Source organism: Bubalus bubalis, chromosome 5, assembly GCF_019923935.1.
Source record: "Bubalus bubalis isolate 160015118507 breed Murrah chromosome 5, NDDB_SH_1, whole genome shotgun sequence".
Taxonomy (NCBI): domain Eukaryota; kingdom Metazoa; phylum Chordata; class Mammalia; order Artiodactyla; family Bovidae; genus Bubalus; species Bubalus bubalis.
This window is the reverse complement of record NC_059161.1, coordinates 103,034,703-103,056,124: the sequence shown is the minus strand read 5'-3', so window position 1 is coordinate 103,056,124 and position 21,422 is coordinate 103,034,703. Positions and strand designations below refer to the sequence as shown.

At 37.3% G+C, this 21,422-nt stretch overlaps 1 protein-coding gene across 4 annotated transcripts in view; it reads left to right on the top strand.

Annotated features, from left to right (window-relative positions):
• ANO5 (anoctamin 5) overlaps positions 1 to 21,422 on the top strand; it is an 87,358-nt gene that overhangs the window by 33,535 nt on the left and 32,401 nt on the right. For 3 of the 4 annotated variants that reach the window (XM_025286288.3, XM_025286287.3, XM_025286286.3), the window contains 6 exons: positions 1,422 to 1,706; positions 7,888 to 8,001; positions 12,906 to 13,021; positions 19,059 to 19,193; positions 20,368 to 20,476; positions 20,574 to 20,634. In XM_025286288.3, coding sequence (XP_025142073.3) covers positions 1,422 to 1,706; positions 7,888 to 8,001; positions 12,906 to 13,021; positions 19,059 to 19,193; positions 20,368 to 20,476; positions 20,574 to 20,634 — 820 coding nt within the window. The remainder of the gene's footprint in view (positions 1 to 1,421; positions 1,707 to 7,887; positions 8,002 to 12,905; positions 13,022 to 19,058; positions 19,194 to 20,367; positions 20,477 to 20,573; positions 20,635 to 21,422) is intronic. The other variant, XM_006063312.4, reaches the window with a different exon arrangement.

The following is a 21,422-nucleotide window of genomic DNA, read 5'->3' as shown; positions in this document are numbered from 1 at the left end:
GGGGTTGATAGGGCCTGTGATATTTCAGGTAAATAACTAGGTCAGTGCTCTGAAATTGAGATGATGAGTAATGAGTGGAACACTTTAAAAATAGGCATGCATAGTTCTCGTCAGGATCCAGAGAAAGGAAAGACATGGCTTTTGTTTCATATCTGTCTCATTTTGAAGGCGGCCTATAATCTAACACCTTAACTAGTTAACCTGGCTATCTTGCAACACAAACTTTTAGTTAAGGCCTAGACATATTTTTCTGTTCATTAATATGACATTTTTTCCCCTAACCTACCATTTACTTGTTGTATTGAATTTCTTTCCAAATTGCTTTTAAAGACCTATTTCAGATCCAACCCTGTCCATGAAACTCTAATACTCTAGTTCTAAATTAATATTCTCTACTTCGTATTTATTGCTGAATTTTTTTCTTACTAAACTCTAATAAATATGAATTATACCATGTATTCTATCTGTAACTTAACTATTCTCCTTTGAAATGAACTGTTGTTACCTAAAGTTCTTCTTCTGGGTATAGGCAATACACTGAAACTGGGTAGAAGAGCAAGTACATCTTATGCTTTGCGTGTATTTCTCATATACCCTAAGCACAGTTCTGAGCTAATAGCTAGTTGTTAAAAACTTAAGAGATTGTCCAGAATCGCATGTGTTTCTATGGATATCAGGCTAGTGTACATTGACCCTGAAATATATTTTTAAAAAGACTCTCACTTTGTTTTTCTATGTCTCTTTCTTTCTCACACACATGCATGTGTGTGTATATACATGTGTGTGTGTATATGATGTGTGCGTGTGTTGTTATTTTTAGCTGCCAAGTGGTATCTGACTCTTTTGCAACCCACTGAACTGTAGCCCACCAGGCTCCTCCATCCATGGGATTTCCCAGGCAAAAATACTGGAATGGCTTGCCATTTCCTTCTCCAGGGGATCTTCCCAACCCATGGATTGAACCTGTGCCCCTCCTGCATTGCAGGCAGATTCTTTACCACTGAGCCACCAGGAAAACCCACATATTATACATATACATATATATATCACATATATATATATATACATATATATATATCACACATATATATACATATATATATCATATATATATATATATATATATATATATATGAGAAAGAAATGGCAATCCACTCCAGTATTCTTGCCTGGGAAATCCCATGAACTGAGGAGCCTGGTGGGCTACAGTCCATGGGGTTACAAAGAGCCAGATACAACTGAGCAACTAAACAAGAAGAAGGTATGTACCACTGTTTTAAGCATTATTCTTCTAGAAATTTTGCTGAAATTTTTCAAAAAATTGAAAATGCTGTGACATCTTTAATTTGGGGTTTTATAAAAATTTTCTTTCTTTAATCAATTTAGTAATCTTTCCACTATTTTGCCTCCATTTTATACAGAACTCCGAAGATGGAAGGACTTATTTTGTCAAGATCCATGCCCCTTGGGAGGTGTTAGTTACTTATGCCGAAGTGTTGGGAATCAAAATGCCTGTTAAGGAGAGTGATATTCCCTCAGCTGACAGACTCCCTTTTAGTTGTATGCTTGAGCCTCTGAAGCTCCCAAAGGATGTGAAGTATCCTACTCCGGATTATTTCACTGTCCAGTTCAGCAGACATCGGCAAGAGCTCTTTCTCATTAAAGATGAGTCAAGCTTCTTTCCATCCTCATCAAGAAACAGAATTGTAGGTAGAGAAGACCTTTGGGTACATCTCTTCAAGTGTGCTTTTATATGTGTACATGTGCAATACTATGACTTACAAGGTGTTTCTGTGTAAACTTTGATGTGTTCCATGATATTGGGCAGGTTTGAATGTCCATCTTGGATCACTTAACCCTGTCAACCTCCCTACTTCTCAAATTGTTTAAAAGTGAATAGTTGACAGTGTGAATATAGCAAAGAGAGGCCTCATGCAATATTGGGGGAATCACTTAATTGAGACCTAGAGGACTTTGATGTTGTAAGATTTCTGTAAAATCATTAGGAGAAATATTGGTCATTCCAAATGGAAATGAAATGTTTTAATTTCTTTATATATGGTGTTGACTGTAAAAAAAGCACAACGTAAATGTTGAGAATTATGTTTTATTCAGGGACATTGTCATAGACTATAGCCTCTGAGGAACTGTTACAAAGAGGTCATGGAGAACCCAGGATAAAAAGAAGTTTTTGCTAGGAAAAAAAAAACAAAAAACATGTAATGGAGCATTAAAAGACTACTGCTAATCACAAAATGCAGATATCTCAAGTTAATAATTTTAGTGCTTTTCTGGGTATAGGAAGATTCTGGAGTCTGGGCTCGTTGAAATTATTCCTTTGATATACCTCTTAACTATGTAGGACCTGTATCCTGCTTTTCTCTGTCCTGCATTTCCCATTGTGGGATGGCTGCAGTGGTTAATGGCTCGTTGGCAGGCAACATTCTTTGTATATTGAAATGGCAGGCATTATTTTATTTTGTCCAAAATAGACAGCATTTGAGAAACATCAGAGCTTTTTCCTTACATTTAAAACCATTTTCAGTCTTTTTTATAATAATATTTCCTCTCCGGTTGTAGTCCTAGAATCTTTAAATTTCTCATTAAAAATCTCTCACCATTTCTTTGCCCCTGTTTCTTTTTGTTAAAAGAAGAGTAATGCCCACCTCATAGGTTACCCTGAGAATTAAATGAGTTAAGGTGTGAATGACTTTGAATAGTTTTTGGAATGCATGAGGGATTTGCTAAGTGTGAGATCCTATATTATTGATCTGACTTTAGAGGAAAAAAATTCAGGTTCTTTGTTACTCTTTCCCCATGTATCTGTTACCTACTAATGAAATCACCAGGGTTCTAACAATGACAAGAGTCTTCTTCTTGAGATTACTTACTCTTTCCTTGAGGAATGAGCGACTTCATTCCCTTAGATTCACCACTCCTAAGTGTCTAAGAAGGATTTTGAAATAATCATTCTTCTAGTCCCTAGATCTGGTTTTTGAAAAATTCACTGACAGGAATATTAAACAAAATGTAGTACCTAGAATTTAAATAAAAATGCAAATCAACAAACTAAAAGTTCTCTCCCTTGTCTTACCTGGATTAAAAAGCACCAGCAGCAGGAACAGCAGATCTAAGAGGCAACATTTAAGGGGATGTTGAGCACATGGCATGAAATCAGAAAGCCAGGTTTCAATTCACAAGTCTGCTTTATAAACAAGATAATCTGTCTTGAGCAGATTATGTCTTGAGCCTCACAATGTGTATTTCACAGATGACCCCTCTATTAGGCTTGGCTGTACTATTTGCCACATAATTTATTCTAAGTTCATCTACTAATTGAAGTGTTCATAATAATAAAGCTTCTCATATATCTATGTGAAGCAGGTAGCTACAACTTGGAACCAGATGCCTAGACTACACTCCCATATAGAGACAAGGAAACAGCGATGCTGCCTTCCTTGAGGTTTTCATTTGAAAGAGATGGTTCCTAGAAAACTTAAGAAAAACACTCCTGAGTTAGAGAACTGGCAAGAAGTTTATTTAGCTTTTAAAAGGATTTGCATACATCTCTGAGAGAAGAGAAAAAGAATTTATAATTAGAAGTCTCTGAAGGAAATGCTTTAAGATTTGGCACCAGGGAAATGTCTGTTCTTTCGTTCCTTCCTCCATCCCTCCATCCTTCTTTACTCTCTTTTTTCCTTCCTTCCTCTCTTTCTTTCTTACTATTTTGACATATACCAAATGCATGTATCCAAACTTGTATTCTTCTTAGTCATATTTGCAAGTATATGCTTAAAACAGTGACACCTCAAATGTGCAAAATAGTTTTGAGTTTCCTTAAAATACTATTATTGTTAATAATAGCAAATATTTAAATCAGTTCAGTTCAGTTGCTCAGTCTTGTCTGACTCCTTGCAACCCCATGAATCGCAGCAGCCAGGCCTCCCTGTCCATCATCAACTCCCAGAGTTCACTCAAACTCATGTCCATCGAGTCGGTGAAGCCATCCAGCTATCTCATCCTCTGTTGTCCCCTTCTCCTCCTGCCCCCAATCCCTCCCAGCATCAGAGTCTTTTCCAATGAGTCAAATCTTCGCATGAGGTGGCCAAAGTATTGGAATTTCAACTTTAGCATCAGTCCTTCCAATGAAGACCCAGGACTAATCTCCTTTAGAATGGACTGATTGGATCTCCTTGCAGTCCAAGGGACTCTCAAGAGTCTTCTCTAACACCACAGTTCAAAAGCATCAATTCTTTGGCACTCAGCTTTCTTCACAGTCCAACTTTCACATCCATACATGACCACTGGAAAAACCATAGCCTTGATAAGATGGACCTTTGTTGGCAAAGTAATATCTCTGCTTTTCTATATGCTATCTAGGTTGGTCATAACTTTCCTTCCAAGGAGTAAGCGCCTTTTAATTTCCTGTCTGCAATCACCATCTGCAGTGATTTCGGAGCCCCCAAAAATAAAGTCTGACACTGTTTCCACTGTTTCCCCATCTATCTGCCATGAAATGATGGGAACACATGCCATGATCTTACTTTTCTGAATGTTGAGCTTTAAGCCAACATTTTCTCTCTCCTCTTTCACTTTCATCAAGAGGCTTTTTAGTTCCTCTTCACTTTCTGGCATAAGGGTGGTGTCATCTGCATATCTGAGGTGATTGATATTTCTCCCCGCAATCTTGATTCCAGCTTGTGTTTCTTCGAGCCCAGTGTTTCTCATGATATACTCTGCATATAAGTTAAATAAGCAGGCTGACAATATACAGCCTTTATGTACTCCTTTTCCTATTTGGAACCAGTCTGTTGTTCCATGTCCAGTTCTAACTGTTGCTTCCTGACCTGCATATAGGTTTCTCAAGAGGCAAGTCAGGTGGTCTGGTATTCCCATCTCTTTCAGAATTTCCCACAGTTTATTGTGATCCACACAGTCAAAGGCTTTGGCATAGTCAATAAAGCAGAAATAGATGTTTTTCTGGAACTCTCTTGCTTTTTCCATGATCCAGTGGATGTTGGCAATTTGATCTCTGGTTCCTCTGCCATTTCTAAACCAGCTTGAACAACTGGAAGGTCACAGTTCACGTATTGCTGAAGCCTGGGTTGGAGAATTTTGAGCATTACTTTACTAGCATGTGAGATGAGTGCAATTGTGCGGTAGTTTGAGCATTCTTTGGCATTGCCTTTCTTTAGGATTGGAATGAAAACTGACCTTTTCCAGTCCTGTGGCCACTGCTGAGTTTTCCAAATTTGCTGGCATATTGAGTGCAGCACTTTCACAGCATCATCTTCCAGGATTTGAAATAGCTCAGCTGGAATTCCATCACCTCCACTAGCTTTGTTCTTGTTCGTAGTGATGCTTTCTAAGGCCCACTTGACTTCACATTCCAGGATGTCTGGCTCTAGGTGAGTGATCATACCATTGTGATTATCTTGGTCATGAAGATCTTTTTTGTACAGTTCTTCTGTGTATTCTTGCCACCTCTTCTTAATATCTTCTTCTTCTGTTAGGCCCATACCATTTCTGTCCTTTATCGAGCCCATCTTTGCATGAAATGTTCCCTTGGTATCTCTAATTTTCTTGAAGAGATCTCTAGCCTTTCCCATTCTGTTGTTTTCCTCTATTTCTTTGCATTGATCGCTAAGAAAGGCTTTCTTATCTCTCCTTGCTATTCTTTGAAACTGTGCATTCAGATGCTTATATCTTTCCTTTTCTCCTTGGCTTTTCGCTTGTCGTCTTTTCACAGCTATTTGTAAGGCCTCCCCTGATGGCCATTTTTCTTTTTTGCGTTTCTTTTCCATGGGGATGGTCTTGATCCCTATCTCCTGTACAATGTCACGAACCTCTGCCATAGTTCATCAGGTACTCTATCTATCAGATCTAGTTTGATATTTAAATAGCACTAATATTTAAATAGCACTTACTATATCCTAGACACTGTTTTTTGTACAACATAGTGATTCAATAGTTTTGCTGGTTATATTCCATTTAAATGATAAAATACTGGTTATATTCCCTGTGCTCTATAATATATCCATGTATCCTATTTATTTTGCATGTAATAGTTTGTATCTCCTATTTCTTCTCCTTATCTCACACCTCCCACATCCTCCTCCCTACTGATGACCACTAGTTTGTTCTCTCTGAATGTTTCTGTTTTGTTATATTCATTCATTTCATTTTATTTTTTTTTAGATTCTACATATCATATTCTACATATTTGTCTTTCTCTGACTTATTTCACTTAGCGTATTACCCTTCAGGTTCATCAGTGTTATAGCGGATGGCAAAATTGAATTCTTTATTGTGGCTGAGATCTATACTCTCAGATCTATACTTACCCTTACAGTTTTCCATTTTGTTTTTACTTTATGATAATAAAGTTTAAACACAGGCCTTCCACAGTCCTCTTCTGTTTCATAAATTGTTATCTGAACTATTTATCCTCATCAATCCCATGAAACAAAGTACTTGCCAGGTGAATTAACCAAACTTCAATTGGACTTCTTTCTTCCCCTAAAGACCCTAAACTTTGATGTACCCATAACCTGAGCCAACGTTGGCATGTAGACTAGCCCTTGCTTAACACAAAGAAAGACACTTCCTGAACCTGGCTTACTTCTCCAGGTTCCCATATCTCTCTATTGCAGTAGTCTGCCTCATCCTCTTCCTATAATCCTTCAAAGTCTTTCCTAAGTCTAAATTTGTTTTTATTTGACAATATCATGCTGTATTTATTAACATAGCTTTATCATAAGTCTTAATATCTGGAAGAATTAAGTTTTCCACTTTGTTAGCTCCCCAATATGGAGTTCTTTTTGGTGAATCTTTCCTTGGGAAATAATCCAAAGTATGTAAAATAGCTAATATTTATCACATTATTTATAAAATTAAAACTACCTCACATAAATTATCATTTATTTACCAGACATAAGTATTAAACAGCCCTTAAAATGAATAACCAGATTAGATAAAGATTCAAGGATGACAGACCTTGTAATCAGCAATTCCTTAGATAATAAAATGTTTAAAAGGTGAGGAGAAGAGAAATAGACCTATACAGTGCAAAAAAGCCCAAAATCAGAAAAGCAGAAATTTTGAAAAGTTTCTGAAAGACAAAAAACAGATGAGATTGAATTGACAAATATACAAGAACACAGCCCAAGGAAAATATAGAGTTTTATAAAGGATAAGACTGATAAAAATATATAAATGATCCCATAGTAGTTATATAGAGAGGTATGATCTTCTTGAGTTAATAAATTCGTCATCTTGTGTTAATATTAGGAAAAGGCCCTGTATAAAACATCAGAGTAATGAATTAGAAAGCATTCAAGACAACTTGGCCAAGTGTCAATTCTACTCCCTATTACCCTAACTCAACTGTTAGGAGCAGTGATATTAGACTCCAACTTAAAACCCCAATTATAGTATCAATTCTGGTACAAAGTACTCCCAGAGGAGCTTGGGACATGAGAAGAAAAAATAAGTTATAAGCCATTCTCCCTCTCCCTGAGGGAATAAGGAGCTCTCATACCCAGGAGGTGAAGTACCTGTAACTACACAATCCTACCTTCTGCATCTTCCCCCAAACAGCAAGGGGAAGATTCCTTCCATTACCAGAGCCTGTATCTGCATTGAGAAAAAGTGTGTGTATGTGTGTGTGTGTGTGTGTGTGTTTAGTCGCTCAGTCATGTCTGACTCTTGCAACCCGATGGACTGTAGCCTGCCAGGCTCCTTTGTCTGTGGGGATTCTCCAGGCAAGAATACTAGAGTGGGCTGCCATGCCCTTCTCCTGAGAAAAAGTAGACATTGTTAAACTGTGATTTCGAAAAATGTAGAAAGCATAAGTTTCTGAAAGGTGTATCTGTGCTTACCTCATAGGTTTATTATATTCTCTCACGGTGTCCTTTTGGCATGGAGGATGGGAAGAAAAGGTTTGGCATTGAAAGACTGCTAAATTCTCACACTTACTCATCTGCCTTTCCACTCCATGATGTAAGTATATGCTTGGTTTAGAAATACTGAGCCTGTTTTTGCTTTCCCACATTCAGAGGCTTACTTGTTGGGAGACAGAATCTTCCATTTGTTTCCTCTTTCATGACAGGTTGCTTAATCTCACTTATGTTGGGGAAAATCCCTTGCATTCCCTAGGTCCAAGCCTAGAACTATGCTGAAACACATAGTTAAAACCTCTCCACATTGAGGTTTCAATGGAAATTTATTAAAACATCTTTACATTTGCACATGAGTTTTCTTTAGAACCCATATTGAAAATGGAAGTTATATTATTAGTAAAAGAATATTTTAGAACATAGCTTTTGAAAATTTGTATTCAGATTCATCAAATCTTTTCTTACTTGTAAAGTTTTGAAGTTGTAAAGGACTTAAATTGTATGCATTCTTGTATTCATTCATCAAATGTACAATTGGTTTTAGTTATAATGTAAAAAATTCCATGGACAGAGGAGTCTGGTGGGCTACAGTTCATGGAGTTGCAAAGAGACAGACATGACTGAGCAACAGAGCATGCATCTTTGCAGAGCATTCTGTTAGGTATTATTGGAACACGCCATGAATCCAGGCTCACAGGCTAGGAATTTCTGGGAAGTAAAGCATTAATACAAATGCAAAACAAGCTAAAGACTTCAGTCCATAAGAAAGATTCAAATAACTGAGATTGTGCAAAAGGATTCCTTGGGCCTGGCAGATCATGTTGAGTTCAACAAAGAAGTGACATTTATATCATGCATCCATTCAACCAAACCTACAGCTTGACTTGTCAACCAAGACAGCCTAGTTTCTGGGGATATCTGAGAGAAATCTTTCCTTTTGGATATTTAGTGTTTAAATTTCATCACCTGTTATCAGCAGGCATTATTTGGCTAAATTCATGTGAACTACTTAGGATCATTTCCTGGAGCTTTGCTTTCCTTTGTTCCTGTTTAACTCTTCCACACTTACAAAGGCTTTTTGATGATGATCTCTTTTTGAGAAACACATACCTTTAGAATATAGAAGACCTAGGTATTTCTGTTTAAATAAGTGGCATCTAAATCATTGCCCATGTTTTTGAAAATTATGTTGCTCTCATGGTTTCCAAAAGCCCAAAAGGCAACCTCTCTCTTTTCAGCTATCCTCTGTCAATATTTATTCAAGTGTTAGCTGTTGACTCTAAGTCTGTTTAACATTGGTTAGTTGATTATCTTTCCTATGTTAGCTACAAGGGTATAGAGGAATTTTCCACAATGAGTGGCAATTCACAATACAAGTATCAATTGAGGTGAATTTAACTTGTGTTAGAGAAACTCCCCCCATCCTCCACCCCACACACACACGCTTTTTTTTTCCACTGGGCCCAAGAACTTCTAGGGGATTATGTATTTTAAACAATGCCAAGACATTTGATCAAGTAGAGAGATCTATAGCAGTTTAATAAACACTTTGCAATGCAGTCTTTGTACGTCTTTCTTCACCAATGGGTTCATTCTTTTTTTTTTGAAGATTTTAAAAAATCTTTTCAGTTCCTAGCAAGCAGAAAAACCAGAGTTTCATTGACTTTCATCTTTTAAAAAAATATTATCTATATTTATTTGTGGTTGTGCTGGGTCATTCTTGCTGCAAACAGGCTTTCTCTGGTTGTGGCAAGCGGGGGCTACCCTTGGCTACCCTTTGTTGCAGTGTGCAGGCTTCTCATTGCTGTAGCTTCTCTTGTTTCAGAGCAGAGGCTCGAGGCGCCCAGGCTGCAGTAGCTGCAACACGTGGGGTCAGGAGCTACAGAGTGCAGGCTCTTGGGCACGCAGGCTTCAGTAGTTGCTGCACACAGGCTCGGTGGCTGTGGCTCGTGGGTGCTGTAGCACACGGGCTTCAGTAGTTGTGGCACACGGGCTCAGGAGTTGTGCCATGTGGGCCTAGCTGCTCCATGACATGTGGAATCTTCCAGGACCACGGATCAAAGGGCTGTCCCCTTCTTTGGCAGGCAGATCCTTATCCACTGTGCCACCAGGAAGTCGCTTTTTTTTTTTTTTTTTCCTTAAAATTTTGAGGATTGTTTGTTTTCAGGGCATTGATTCTTTTCTAACTACCAGACTGTCTTCAGTAACCAGCAATTTTAATCCATACATCTAGCCTTCTTGTAGAGTCCTCCATGCTCACTAGAAAATCAGTCTTACTAGGCTGTTGCTAGAGAGAGCTATCATTTACTGTTAATTTTTACCTCTTTTTCTTTATTCTCTCCTCAATACAGGTTTAGGTACTAGACTTTTCCCTTACATGCTTTAAAGAAACTCTTTTTTTTTTTTTTTAAAGATATCCAAATAGGCTACTTTTTTCTTTGTCATTTCTCAAGATTCAGTAGGACTAGCTACAGGAGATGAAAGTTGGAATCTGGATGATATAAAATTTTATACCTTGTCATACAGAGATTTTTCATATGTGTTTAATTTTAAATTAGGTGTTTGCTCCATGTTTTCTTCAGCACTTTGCTTTTCTAGGCAAATGGTTAAAGAAACAATATTGAACAAATATATATAGATAGTGCTCTGCATGCCTACTCAGTTGCTCAGTCAGGTCCTACTCTCTGCAACCCCATGGACTGTAGCCCACCAGGCTCCTCTGTCCTTGCAATTTTTCAGGCAAGAATACTAGAGTGGGTTGCCTTTTCCTACTCCAGGAAATCTTCCCAACCCAGGGATCAAGCTTGTATCTCCTGCATCTTCTGCACTGGACAGCAGATTCTTCACCACTGCACCATCTGAGAAGCCCTAGACAGAGCTCTGCTAAAACCTAATTAACTTTATATAAATAAGGCTACTTGGAGCTTACCTAGTGGTCAGTGGTAAATAACCCACCTGCCAATGCAGGAGACATGGGTTCAGTCCCTTGGTCGGGAAGTTCCCCTGGAGAAGGAAATGGCAACCTACTCCAGTATCCTTGCCTGAGAAATCCCAAGGGGAGAAGAGCCGGGCAGGCTACAGTCCATGGGGTTGCACAACTTAGCAAATAAACAACAATATTAAGGCTACTTGGTACCTAAAAATGGGGGAGGAACTTATGCATGAAATAATATTGAGGCTCTGAAGTGCCTTTGACTGTGTGGATCACAACAAACTGGAAAATTCCTAAAGAGATGGGAATACCAGACCACCTTGCCTGCCTCCTGAGAAATCTGTATGCAGGTCAAGAAGCAACAGAACCAGACATGCAGCAGCAGACTGGTTCCAAATTGGGAAAGATATACATCAAAGCTGTATATTGTCACCATGATTATTTAACTTATATGCAGAGTACATCATGTGCAATGCCAGGCTGGATGAAGCACAAGCTGGAATCAAGATTGCTGGGAGAAATACCAATAATCTCAGATATGCAAATGACACCACTGTTATGGCAGAAAGAGGAGAGAAACTAAAGAGCCTCATGATGAAAGGGAAAGAGGAGAATGAAAAAGCTGGCTAAAACTAAACATTCAAAAAACTAAGATAATGGCATCCGGTCCCATCACTTCATGGCAAAATAGATGGTGAAACCGTAGAAACAGTGACAGACTATTTCCTTGGGCTCCAAAATCACTGCAGATGGTGATTGCAGCCGTGAAATTTAAAGATACTTGCTCCTTGAAAGAAAAGCTATGACCAACCTAGACAGAATATTAAAAAGTACAGACATATTGCCAACAAACATCTGTCTAGTCAAAGCTATGGTTTTTCCAGTAGTCATGTATGGATGTGGGAGTTGAACCATAAAGAATGCTGAGAGCTGAAGAATTGATGCTTTTGGACTGTGGTGCTGGAGAAGACTCTTGAGAGTCCCTTGGACTGCACAGAGATCAAACCAGTCAATCCTAAACTAAATGAGTCCTGAGTATTCATTGGGAGGACTGATGGTGAAACTGAAGCTCCAGTATGCTTATGTTCTCCAGTATGCTTCAGTATGTTCTTAGGCGAAGAACTGACTCATTGGAAAAGACCCTGATGCTGGGAAAGATTGAAGGCAGGAGGAGAAGGGGATGGCAGAGGATGAGATGGTTGGATGGCATCAGCAACTCAATGGACATGAGTTTGAGCAAGCTCTGGGAGATGGTGATGGACAGGGAAGCCTGGCGTGCTGCAGTCCATGGGTTCCCAAAGAGTCTGGTACAACTGAGCAACTAAACTGAACTGAGAAGTGCTAAAAGTCTGTTTTATATATTTTAATTAAGTTTTTTGGGGAAATGGGTGTCAGTGATAGCCAGTGACTTTGGATCATTCACTTAACTTTGCTTGAGGTTGTTTTTTTCATCAATAAAATAAAAAGTCAGCCTATTTTCAAACAGTCAGCCTATTTTCAAAGTCCCAGCCAGTTATAGTTGTAGGAATCCCTGAGCTATGACTATTGGAACTTGAGTAGGAATGAAAGGAGCATTCCACATCAAAGGAGCAGCTTGAGTTAAACCAGTCTCAGGCTTCCACTTGTGGTTTTAGATAACCGGGTGTGAGAATTTAATAAATAAAGCACTGTTATTTTCATTTGTTACAGAGTGTAGCAAATATACTACACTCTATAATACACTAAAGTGAAAGTGAAAGTCGCTCAGTCGTGTCCGGTTCTTTGCGATCCCATGGAATTCTCCAGGCCAGAATACTGGAGTGGGTAGCCTTTCCCTTCTCCAGGGGATCTTCCCAATCCGGGGATCAAACCCAGGTCTCCCGCATTGTAGGCAGATTCTTTCCAACTGAACTATCAGGGGAGCCCATAATATACTAAATGGTACAGTAATTTACATCGATGGAATATGAAAATCCAAATTGAAAAATGAAAAAGAACATTTGCCTCATCCACTCGCCTTCTTATAAAAGCAGTGCTCCTTCATTATCCTGTGTCTTTTGTTTTGCTGTTCAGTAATTTCTTCTTGCCTACTGTAGGGTCAATATTGGAAGGCATCAGAACCTCCTAATCCTGTCAATCAAAGGAACATACTCTACCGGAACTGGGCTCGGTTTTCTTATTTTTACAAGGAGCAGCCTTTTAATTTGATTAGGTAAGTTTCTTACACAAAATCAAACTGATTAAAACTTGATTATGTCCTTTTTATTCACAATGGCATCACATTCCATTCTTTTTACTATTTTCACCCACTGTATTTCCTATCTGCCCAGTTTTGTATCTAAACTATCATTTAGTCATTCGTTTGTGAGAAAAATGCTGTTGTGAATGAGAATGGTCTTCACCACTATCACTATCTACCACAGAGATAGTTCCATGGTTCAGAGGTTAGGCCCTAGTATTTAGGTAGATTAGGTTCAAATCCAAGTTCTTTCTCTTAGAAACATATAAACATGTTGAAGTTATTTAACCTCTAGGAGACTCACCTGTAAAATAGGAATAACAATAGTACTTTCCCTTTGGGGTTATTTGATAATTAAATGATAATATGTATATTTTTTAGAATGGGGTTAGCGCTTAGTGTTTAATATATTTATTTTGTGTTTGTTTGTTTTTCTCTGGGTCCAGGAATTTAGAAGATAACAGAAAAGTTGTATATAGTTTGTATATATCGATCTCAGCTGTGAAGGCAGTTGTTCTATTATTTCAATTCCTAGTTTCATTCGCTGTGCAAGAAGAGTCTGGTTGCAGGTTCTTGCTTTGAAGCATAACAACGCTACATACATACGGGGTGTTAGGAGACTCCCGCTATGGTTTCAGTAAAGAAACAATCAGATGACAGAACCCCTGATTGCTGTATTTTTACTCAGTGATTTATGTTTTAACTGCTCTGCTTGCATAGCATCACAGCCTCTTTTTTATAAGACCGATTTGGATGTGTATATGCAGGTCAACTGAAGTGTTATTCCAACAGTCTCATTAAAGGCAAATAAGAAGGGAAATTTTTAAGAATAAATAAAAGACAGCTAACATATAAACAACGGTTTCTATAAATCATTATGTGAACTCTTCATTGGATGGATATTTTAGTTGTTCTGATTAGTAGTCATTTAATTTTTTACGTTATAAAAGTAGCACATGTATCTGAAAAAATTCTAAGCAATAAAGATGTGTGCAAAGTTTTAAGTGAAATTCCACCGCCCTTAAACTCCACCAAAGTAACTATGCTTGATTTGGTGATAGTCATTCAGCTTTATTTTTATGTGCATGCATAACAAAATACATACACAATTTTTTTTTTCCTGGAGCAAGGGAATCTTTACTTACTTTTTTGCTAAGATTTTATTTTATCACTAAATAATATATTGTTCATATACTTCCCTGTGAATGCACCCAGATCTAGCTTCTGCTTTTTAACAGAACACAGAGTACCATATTATAAATTTTGCATAACTCTTTTATCTATTTTTCTTTTGAAAAAGATTAGGCTGTTTCAAAAATTTCACTATTACAGTCAGTGCTGTTAAGAACATTTGCAGACATTGTGCCCTCAGAGAATGTTTTCATAGTATACTTTCAAATAAGCAAGGTTGTCAGAATGAGGCTTACATATTTTACATTGTTGAAAATATATTGAGAGTACTTAGCTGTCTACAGATATTTCTGCTATAAATATTCCCCAAAGGTTTATACTTATAACCTTTGATATAGACAAACACATTACATCTCAGATCAGTACCTTGTTAGCACTTTCTGATTTTCTTTTAGAACAAAGTGGAAGCTCAGATATTTCATCAGATAGCAATATCTAACTTAAATTTAATAAATTTTTAAAGTTTTTCATCATATTATAGCTTTTCATTTATAGCAAATTGTACTGCTTTTCCATTTCAGTAATAGATAATCTTTAAAATAAAGTTAAAATTTTAACAAAATTTATATAAAGAATTAATGAGTAGGTGTGAAGTTTTTAACCAGGTAAATCAAAAAGACAGGAAAGAAAACACCATGTTATCACAGAGAAAGGAATTGCAGAAAGCAGTTATTATCCTTAAGGTTGCTTCTCAGTGATTATGTAGGACAGTATCCTTATTCTTACTAATAGACAATGAAGTATTTAAGGTAAAGGACCATGAAGTACATATTCAAACAGCTTATTTGTAAGTAATTCAAATATATACATACAGCTACCCACTCTAGTATTCTTAGGCTTACCTGGTGACTCAAACGGTAAAGAATCCACCTGCAATGTGGAAAACCTGGGTTTGATCCCTGGGTTGAGAAGATTCCCTGGAGTAGGGCATGGCAACCCACTCTAGTATTCTTGCCTGGAGAATCCCCATGGACAGTGTATACACACACACACACACACACACACACACACACACACGTGTGCGTTAGTTACTTAGTCATGTCCGACTCTTTGTGACCCCATGGACTGTAGCCTGCCAGGCTCCTCTGTCCATGGCATTCTCCAGGCCATGTGAATAGAGTGAATTGCCATTTTCTTCTCCAGGGGATCTTCCTGACCCAGGGATCAAACCCTGGTCTCCTGCATTGTAGGAAGATTCTTTACCATCTGAGCTATAGGGAAGTTCATATATATATGGGGCAATATATGAAGTGAGATAAAATGCAATGGAACAATATTTTATTTATAATAAAAGAATTAAAGGTACATAGGTATTATTTGAATTATTCTTACAACTTTACCTCTATATTTGAAATTATTTCCAAAGGAAAATATTTAATAAAAGGAGAGTCCTGAAATAGATCCATATATATATAGATAGATAGATTTTCAATAAAAGTGCCTGTTGTTCATTGGGGGAAGCATAGTCCTTTCAAAATACGATACTAAAACAAGTGGCTATCTACATGAAAAACATGAATCTTGACTCTTTCCTGTATAAAAATTTAAACTAACTTGAAATAGATAAGAGAACTAATTATAAGGACTACAACTACAAAACTTCTAGAACATATAGGAGAAAACTGTGGTCTGGAATTAGGCATGGACTTTTCAGATAAAATGCAAAAAGCACAGTTTTAAAAACATAAATTTAATTTCAAATATTAGAATGTATGCTCTTTAAAAAACACTGTTACAGAAATAAAGAACAAACCATAGGCTGGAGAAAATGCTTGCACAGCACACATATCAGTAAAGGACTTTTATCCAAAATATTTAAGGAACTTTTATGACTCAATGATAAGAATAAAATGGAAAAAAAGATTATAAAAGATTTGTCAGCAAAGAAATATGTTTATGGATTGCCAGTAAGTATGTCAAAAGATGTTGTTGCTGTTCAGTCGCTAAGTTGTGACTCTGCAAGCCCATGACTGCAGCACTCCAGGCTTCTCTGTCCTCCACGATCTTCTGCGGTTTGCTCCAGTTCATGTCCATTGAGTCTGTCAAGCTATCTCACCATCTCATCCTCTGCCGCCCCCTTCTCCTTTTGCCTTCAGTTTTCCCCAGTATCAGGGTCTTTTCCAATGAGTCGGCTCTTTGCATCAGGTGGCCAAAGTATTGGTGCTTCAGCAACCGTCCTTCCAGTGAATACTCAGGGTTGATTTCCTTTAGACTGACTGGTTTGATCTCCTTGCAGTCCAAGGAACTCTCCAGAGATGTATACTATCTTTATTCACTAAGGGTATAAAAATTAAAATGCCATTGAAATACCACTGCACACCCACTAGAATAACTAACATTGAAAAGATTGGCATCGATAAGGGCTGTTAGGGATGTGGGACAACTTGAAATCTCAAAGGTTGGTGATGGTGATACAAAATGGTATAGCAGCTTTGAACCAATAATTTTGACGGTTTGTTATAGAGTTAAATATGCACTTTCTATTCAAAGGATAGATCTACTTTTATGTACTTGTCCCAAAAATATTAATATTATCAAAACGTTTATCATTGCCTCAATGATTTGTGGTACCACCTGTATCACACATGCTTAGTCACTCAGTGGTGTCTGACTCCTTGCAACCCCATGGACTGTAGCCTGCCAGGTTCCTCTGTCCATGGCCTTCTCCAAGCAAAATACTGGAGTAGGTTGTCATTTACTCCTCCAGGGGATCTTCCCAACCCAGGGATCGACCCTGTGTCTCCTGCATCTCCTGCACTGGCAGCCGGGTTCTTTATCACTGTGCCACCTGGGAAACCCTTTACCATGTGCTAGACTTCTGTATGTACTCTAGCTGATTTCTGTCTATTCAATTCTGTCTATTCGGTTGATCTTGCTAACTATCCATGCACCAGTAGCAGGCTGTTTTTTTTAATTTAATTTTTATTTTATATTATGGTTGATTTGCTGTATGTTGTGTTAGTTTCAAGTGTATAGTGAAGTGATTTGAAGGCTGTTTTAATTGTAATGGTTTAGCTCTAGTGTATTTTAATATCTAGTTGGGCTAATAACTCGTCATAGTCAGTGTTTCTTTGTACATTCTACAAGTTTATCCTTCCATATAAACTTGAATCTCAACTTGTCTTGTTACTAAAAAAGATGGTTGGTATTTTTATGGAAATTGCATTAAGTTTATAAATTAACTGAGGTAGGCTGGTAGTCTCATCTTGAGACATTCTAATCAAGGGAAAGATGTGTCTTTGTTTAAGCCTACTTTGGGTTTTTTCAAGGGTATTGTAGAGTTATAAAACCTTCTTAAGTTTAATCCTCAGTAGTTTATATTTTTGTTGCTGTTATATATTATACATTTTCAAATTATAGAATCAGTAATTTTAAGGTAAAACATCAATCTTACTACTACCTAACCAGAAAATTACTAGGGAACTCATAAACTGATATTCAGATATTTTTATTCTTTTTATTTTGATATTATGCAGTATCATAAAATTGCTATATTCTTCAGCAAAAAAAAGGGAGAAAAAGCAAGTTTACTCATCTTCTGTGAGTGAACCTAAGGAAGTTGTAAGTAAATTAACAAGGGAATGCAATGGAATCATAGATTAATTTCAGGTTTATAGTAATTTGAAAAGCAGAACAAGGAAAAACAACCATGTAAAAATGTTTATTATCACTGAGAAGAATAGAAGATGGTACAAGCAGAAAGATCCCTTTTTTGTTAGAAAAGATGAGAAATTTTGAAAACTGAAGTATGGGAGGTTCAATAAAATTAATATTGAGTGAGAAAAATATTTTAAAAGCTTCTCATTGGGAAATTAAGTTTATGTTAAGTTTGTATTATGTAAAAGTTAAACCCTTTATGTTTAGATTTGTGTTTTTTTGAGTATGGAAATTACAAGTTAATCATAAATGGTATAATAGATTTATGTATACCATGCTATTAGTGTCCAAGTAGAATCACATTTCTCTGACTAGGAAGCTGTGGAAAGACTTCACATGTTTGGTGAGCTGAACTCTATATGAATAAGGGGAAAGATTAACCTGTTTTGTGTTTTTTTAATTTTTTTTTAAAGAAGTCTAGTTTTCTGAGGCAGAAAAAACCTTGTTCTCTGGGTCTTTGAGAGATTCCTTAAGGGAAGAGTTAGTTTAAAAAACAATAGCAGAAAAAAGATAACAACTTGATTATAAAATTTGAACATTTGTGCTAACCAATGCTGTCATTTTTTAATTCGTAAAGCAAAAGCTGAGCCTGTATATTCTTTGGAATGTTATTGCATACTCATTTTTTATCCCTTGGTTTGTACCCTATCTTACTGTTCTGTACGATCCATCAGAGGCCCAGATTTAGAGGAAGATAAAAGTTCATACGTAAAACTACCCTCGTCCATTGTGGTCCGAGTACTTTCTTCAATCTTAGAGATAAAGCAGAAGTCTTGGCACATATTGTGAATGTGATTTTGATTTGTTAATTGCTAGAAGCATGTTCTGTACTTTATTTCAAAACATTTGAACTCTCTTTAAAATTTCAAAGTTTTTCAAATAACCTGATTATTTAAAAATAAATCTTAACTTCCACTCAGTTGGCTTCTTCTTTATATGTGTTGTCTCTTTCAAGCCTTACACCAAGTCTATAGATAAGCATCATCCTGCATTTTCTGATGTGGAAACTAAAGTTTAGAACATTTAGTAACTTTATCAAAATTACAGGGCTAGAAGGCAATGGGGCCAAAGCTAGAATACAAGTGTGTCTGAATGGAAAACTAAGACTCTCTGAAGTATATTATTCTTGCAGCCTCTGATTTTATTTTTACCTCTTTCACAGGGATTATTATGGAGAAAAAATTGGCATCTATTTCGTCTTTCTTGGATTTTACACAGAAATGCTGTTTTTTGCAGCTATGATTGGCTTAGCTTGTTTTATTTATGGTTTATTGACGATTCCTAAGACCTCAGGCAGGTAAGTGCACCTGAGCTGCCCAAACAGAATCTTATGTTAACCAAGATTGTATTTTTCTGGAATTTGTGTCAGAGTGTTTTTTATTACAGCAGATAATTGATATTTCTGAAAAAGACCCAAACACAACAGCTACCTCTCACTTGATACTTTATGGAAAGTCTGTTTAAGGATGGGCTCTAAAGATTCTGTTCCTTAAGCATGATTTGATCTACAAAAATTGCTGCTGTATTGCCCTGGTCCCATATGTGAAAAATTGTATAAAGATGTTTCAATAAGAATAGCTTTGTACTTTCACCCAAACACATAACTTTTTTTTTTTGCTTGGAATGTTTTATCTATTTATTTATTGTTAATTAATGTTTATTGCAGTGTAGTTAGTTTGCAATGTTGTGCTAGCTTATACTGCATCACAAAATGAATCAGCCATATGTATATTTACGTATACCCCCTCCCTTTTGGATTTCCCTTCTATTTAGGATACCACAGTGTGTTAAGTAGAGTTCCTTGTGCTATATAGTATGTTCTTATCTGTTGTCTATTTTATACATAGTATCAACAGTGTATATGAGTCGTTCCAACCTCCCAATTCCTCCCACCCCACCCCTTTTCAGGGCTTCCCCAGTAACACAGCAGTAAAGAATCCGCCTGCAATGCAGGAGCCGTAGGAGATGCTGTAGGAAGATGCCCTGGAGGAGAGCATGGCAACCCACTCTAGTATTCTTGCCTGGAGAATCCCCATGGACAGAGGAGCCTGTCAAACTAAAGTCCATGGGGTCGCATAGAGTTGGACGCAACTCGGGCGACTTAGCACACATGCATACCCCTATCCCCCTTGAGAACAAATGTGTGGATACCAAGCACATCTTTTAAAATAGCTTTGCTCTTGGGAATTCCCTGGCATTCCAGTGGTTAGGACTGTGCTCTACCGCTATACAAGACATCGTTTCTGTCCCTGGTTGAGGAACTAAGATTCTTTATGCCATGAGGCATGGAGAAGGAAATGGCAACCCACTCCAGTATTCTTCCCTGGGAAATCCCATGGACAGAGGAACCTGGCAGGCTACAGTCCATGAGGTCGCAAATGAGGTGAACACTTAGCAACTAAGCAACAAATGCCGCAAGGCGTGGCCAAAACCAAACCAAACCAAACCAAACAATTTTGCTCTTCCATCAGCAGCTCTGAGATCTGTGATCCTAAGATTGGGGGTCAGATTATCATGTGCCCACTCTGTGATGAACTGTGTGACTACTGGAGACTAAATTCAACCTGTTTGGCTTCAAAGGTATGTATGCATTGTGGTATGCTTGAAGACTTGCAGTTTACTTCCTTCTGTATTGCATTTGATACTAAGTAGTCTTTCTGATATTGTTGTTTTGCAGATCTCCCATTTATTTGACAACGAGTCAACAGTGTTCTTTGCCATTTTCATGGGAATTTGGGGTAAGTAAATAGTTACATAAAAACAGCTTTCTCTGTGTTATGTGTTATATGGCTATTCATATAACATATACAGTTGGCATGCCTTTTAAACCAAAAGTAATTTTGCATATTTATGTCTCTGCTAGCATCACTACCTTAATGGAGTCTACATCGTGGTTGTTAGTCCTTGGTCCAGAAAGGTCCCTATTAATCATCTACTCATTTCTCTGAAAAACACTGTAATTTTTGAAACTTCATATGTATTCAGATCACATTCTCTCTTAGCACTGTGTAAAAATAAGCTCAATAATTGCTTAATTCAGGAGAATACATGTTAAGTATTTGGTGGCTGGAGGATATTGAGTCATGGACACAAACTTGAACAAGACTCAAAAATTTCTGAGGGCTCATATATCAACATTTGAATTGAAGTTCCCTGTGTCAAATTCTATTTGGTTAAAAGCTCCCATATAAAGTGGAATTCCCCTTAATTTTGGAAATAATCCCAGTGTCTCTTCTCTTTTGTATCCCATGGGAAGTAGAAGCGTCCTGAAGTTTCTCCCATTGTCAGTGAGTAAAGTATTTTCTGTAAGAGTAACTTGTCAAGAAGAGGCCTAAAGACTTCTAAGACATTGGGGGACTCTGGAAAAGGTAGACTTTTTTCTCCCCAGTTTAACAAACAGTCTTTAACAAAGCACAAGTATGTGCATTTAAAAACTGGCCAAAGGAGCAGGGTAACTTGATCCAGTCAAAAGGACGCCTAAATTTGTGAGGGCGTGTGTGTCTCAGAGGGGGTTATGGGTTTCTGT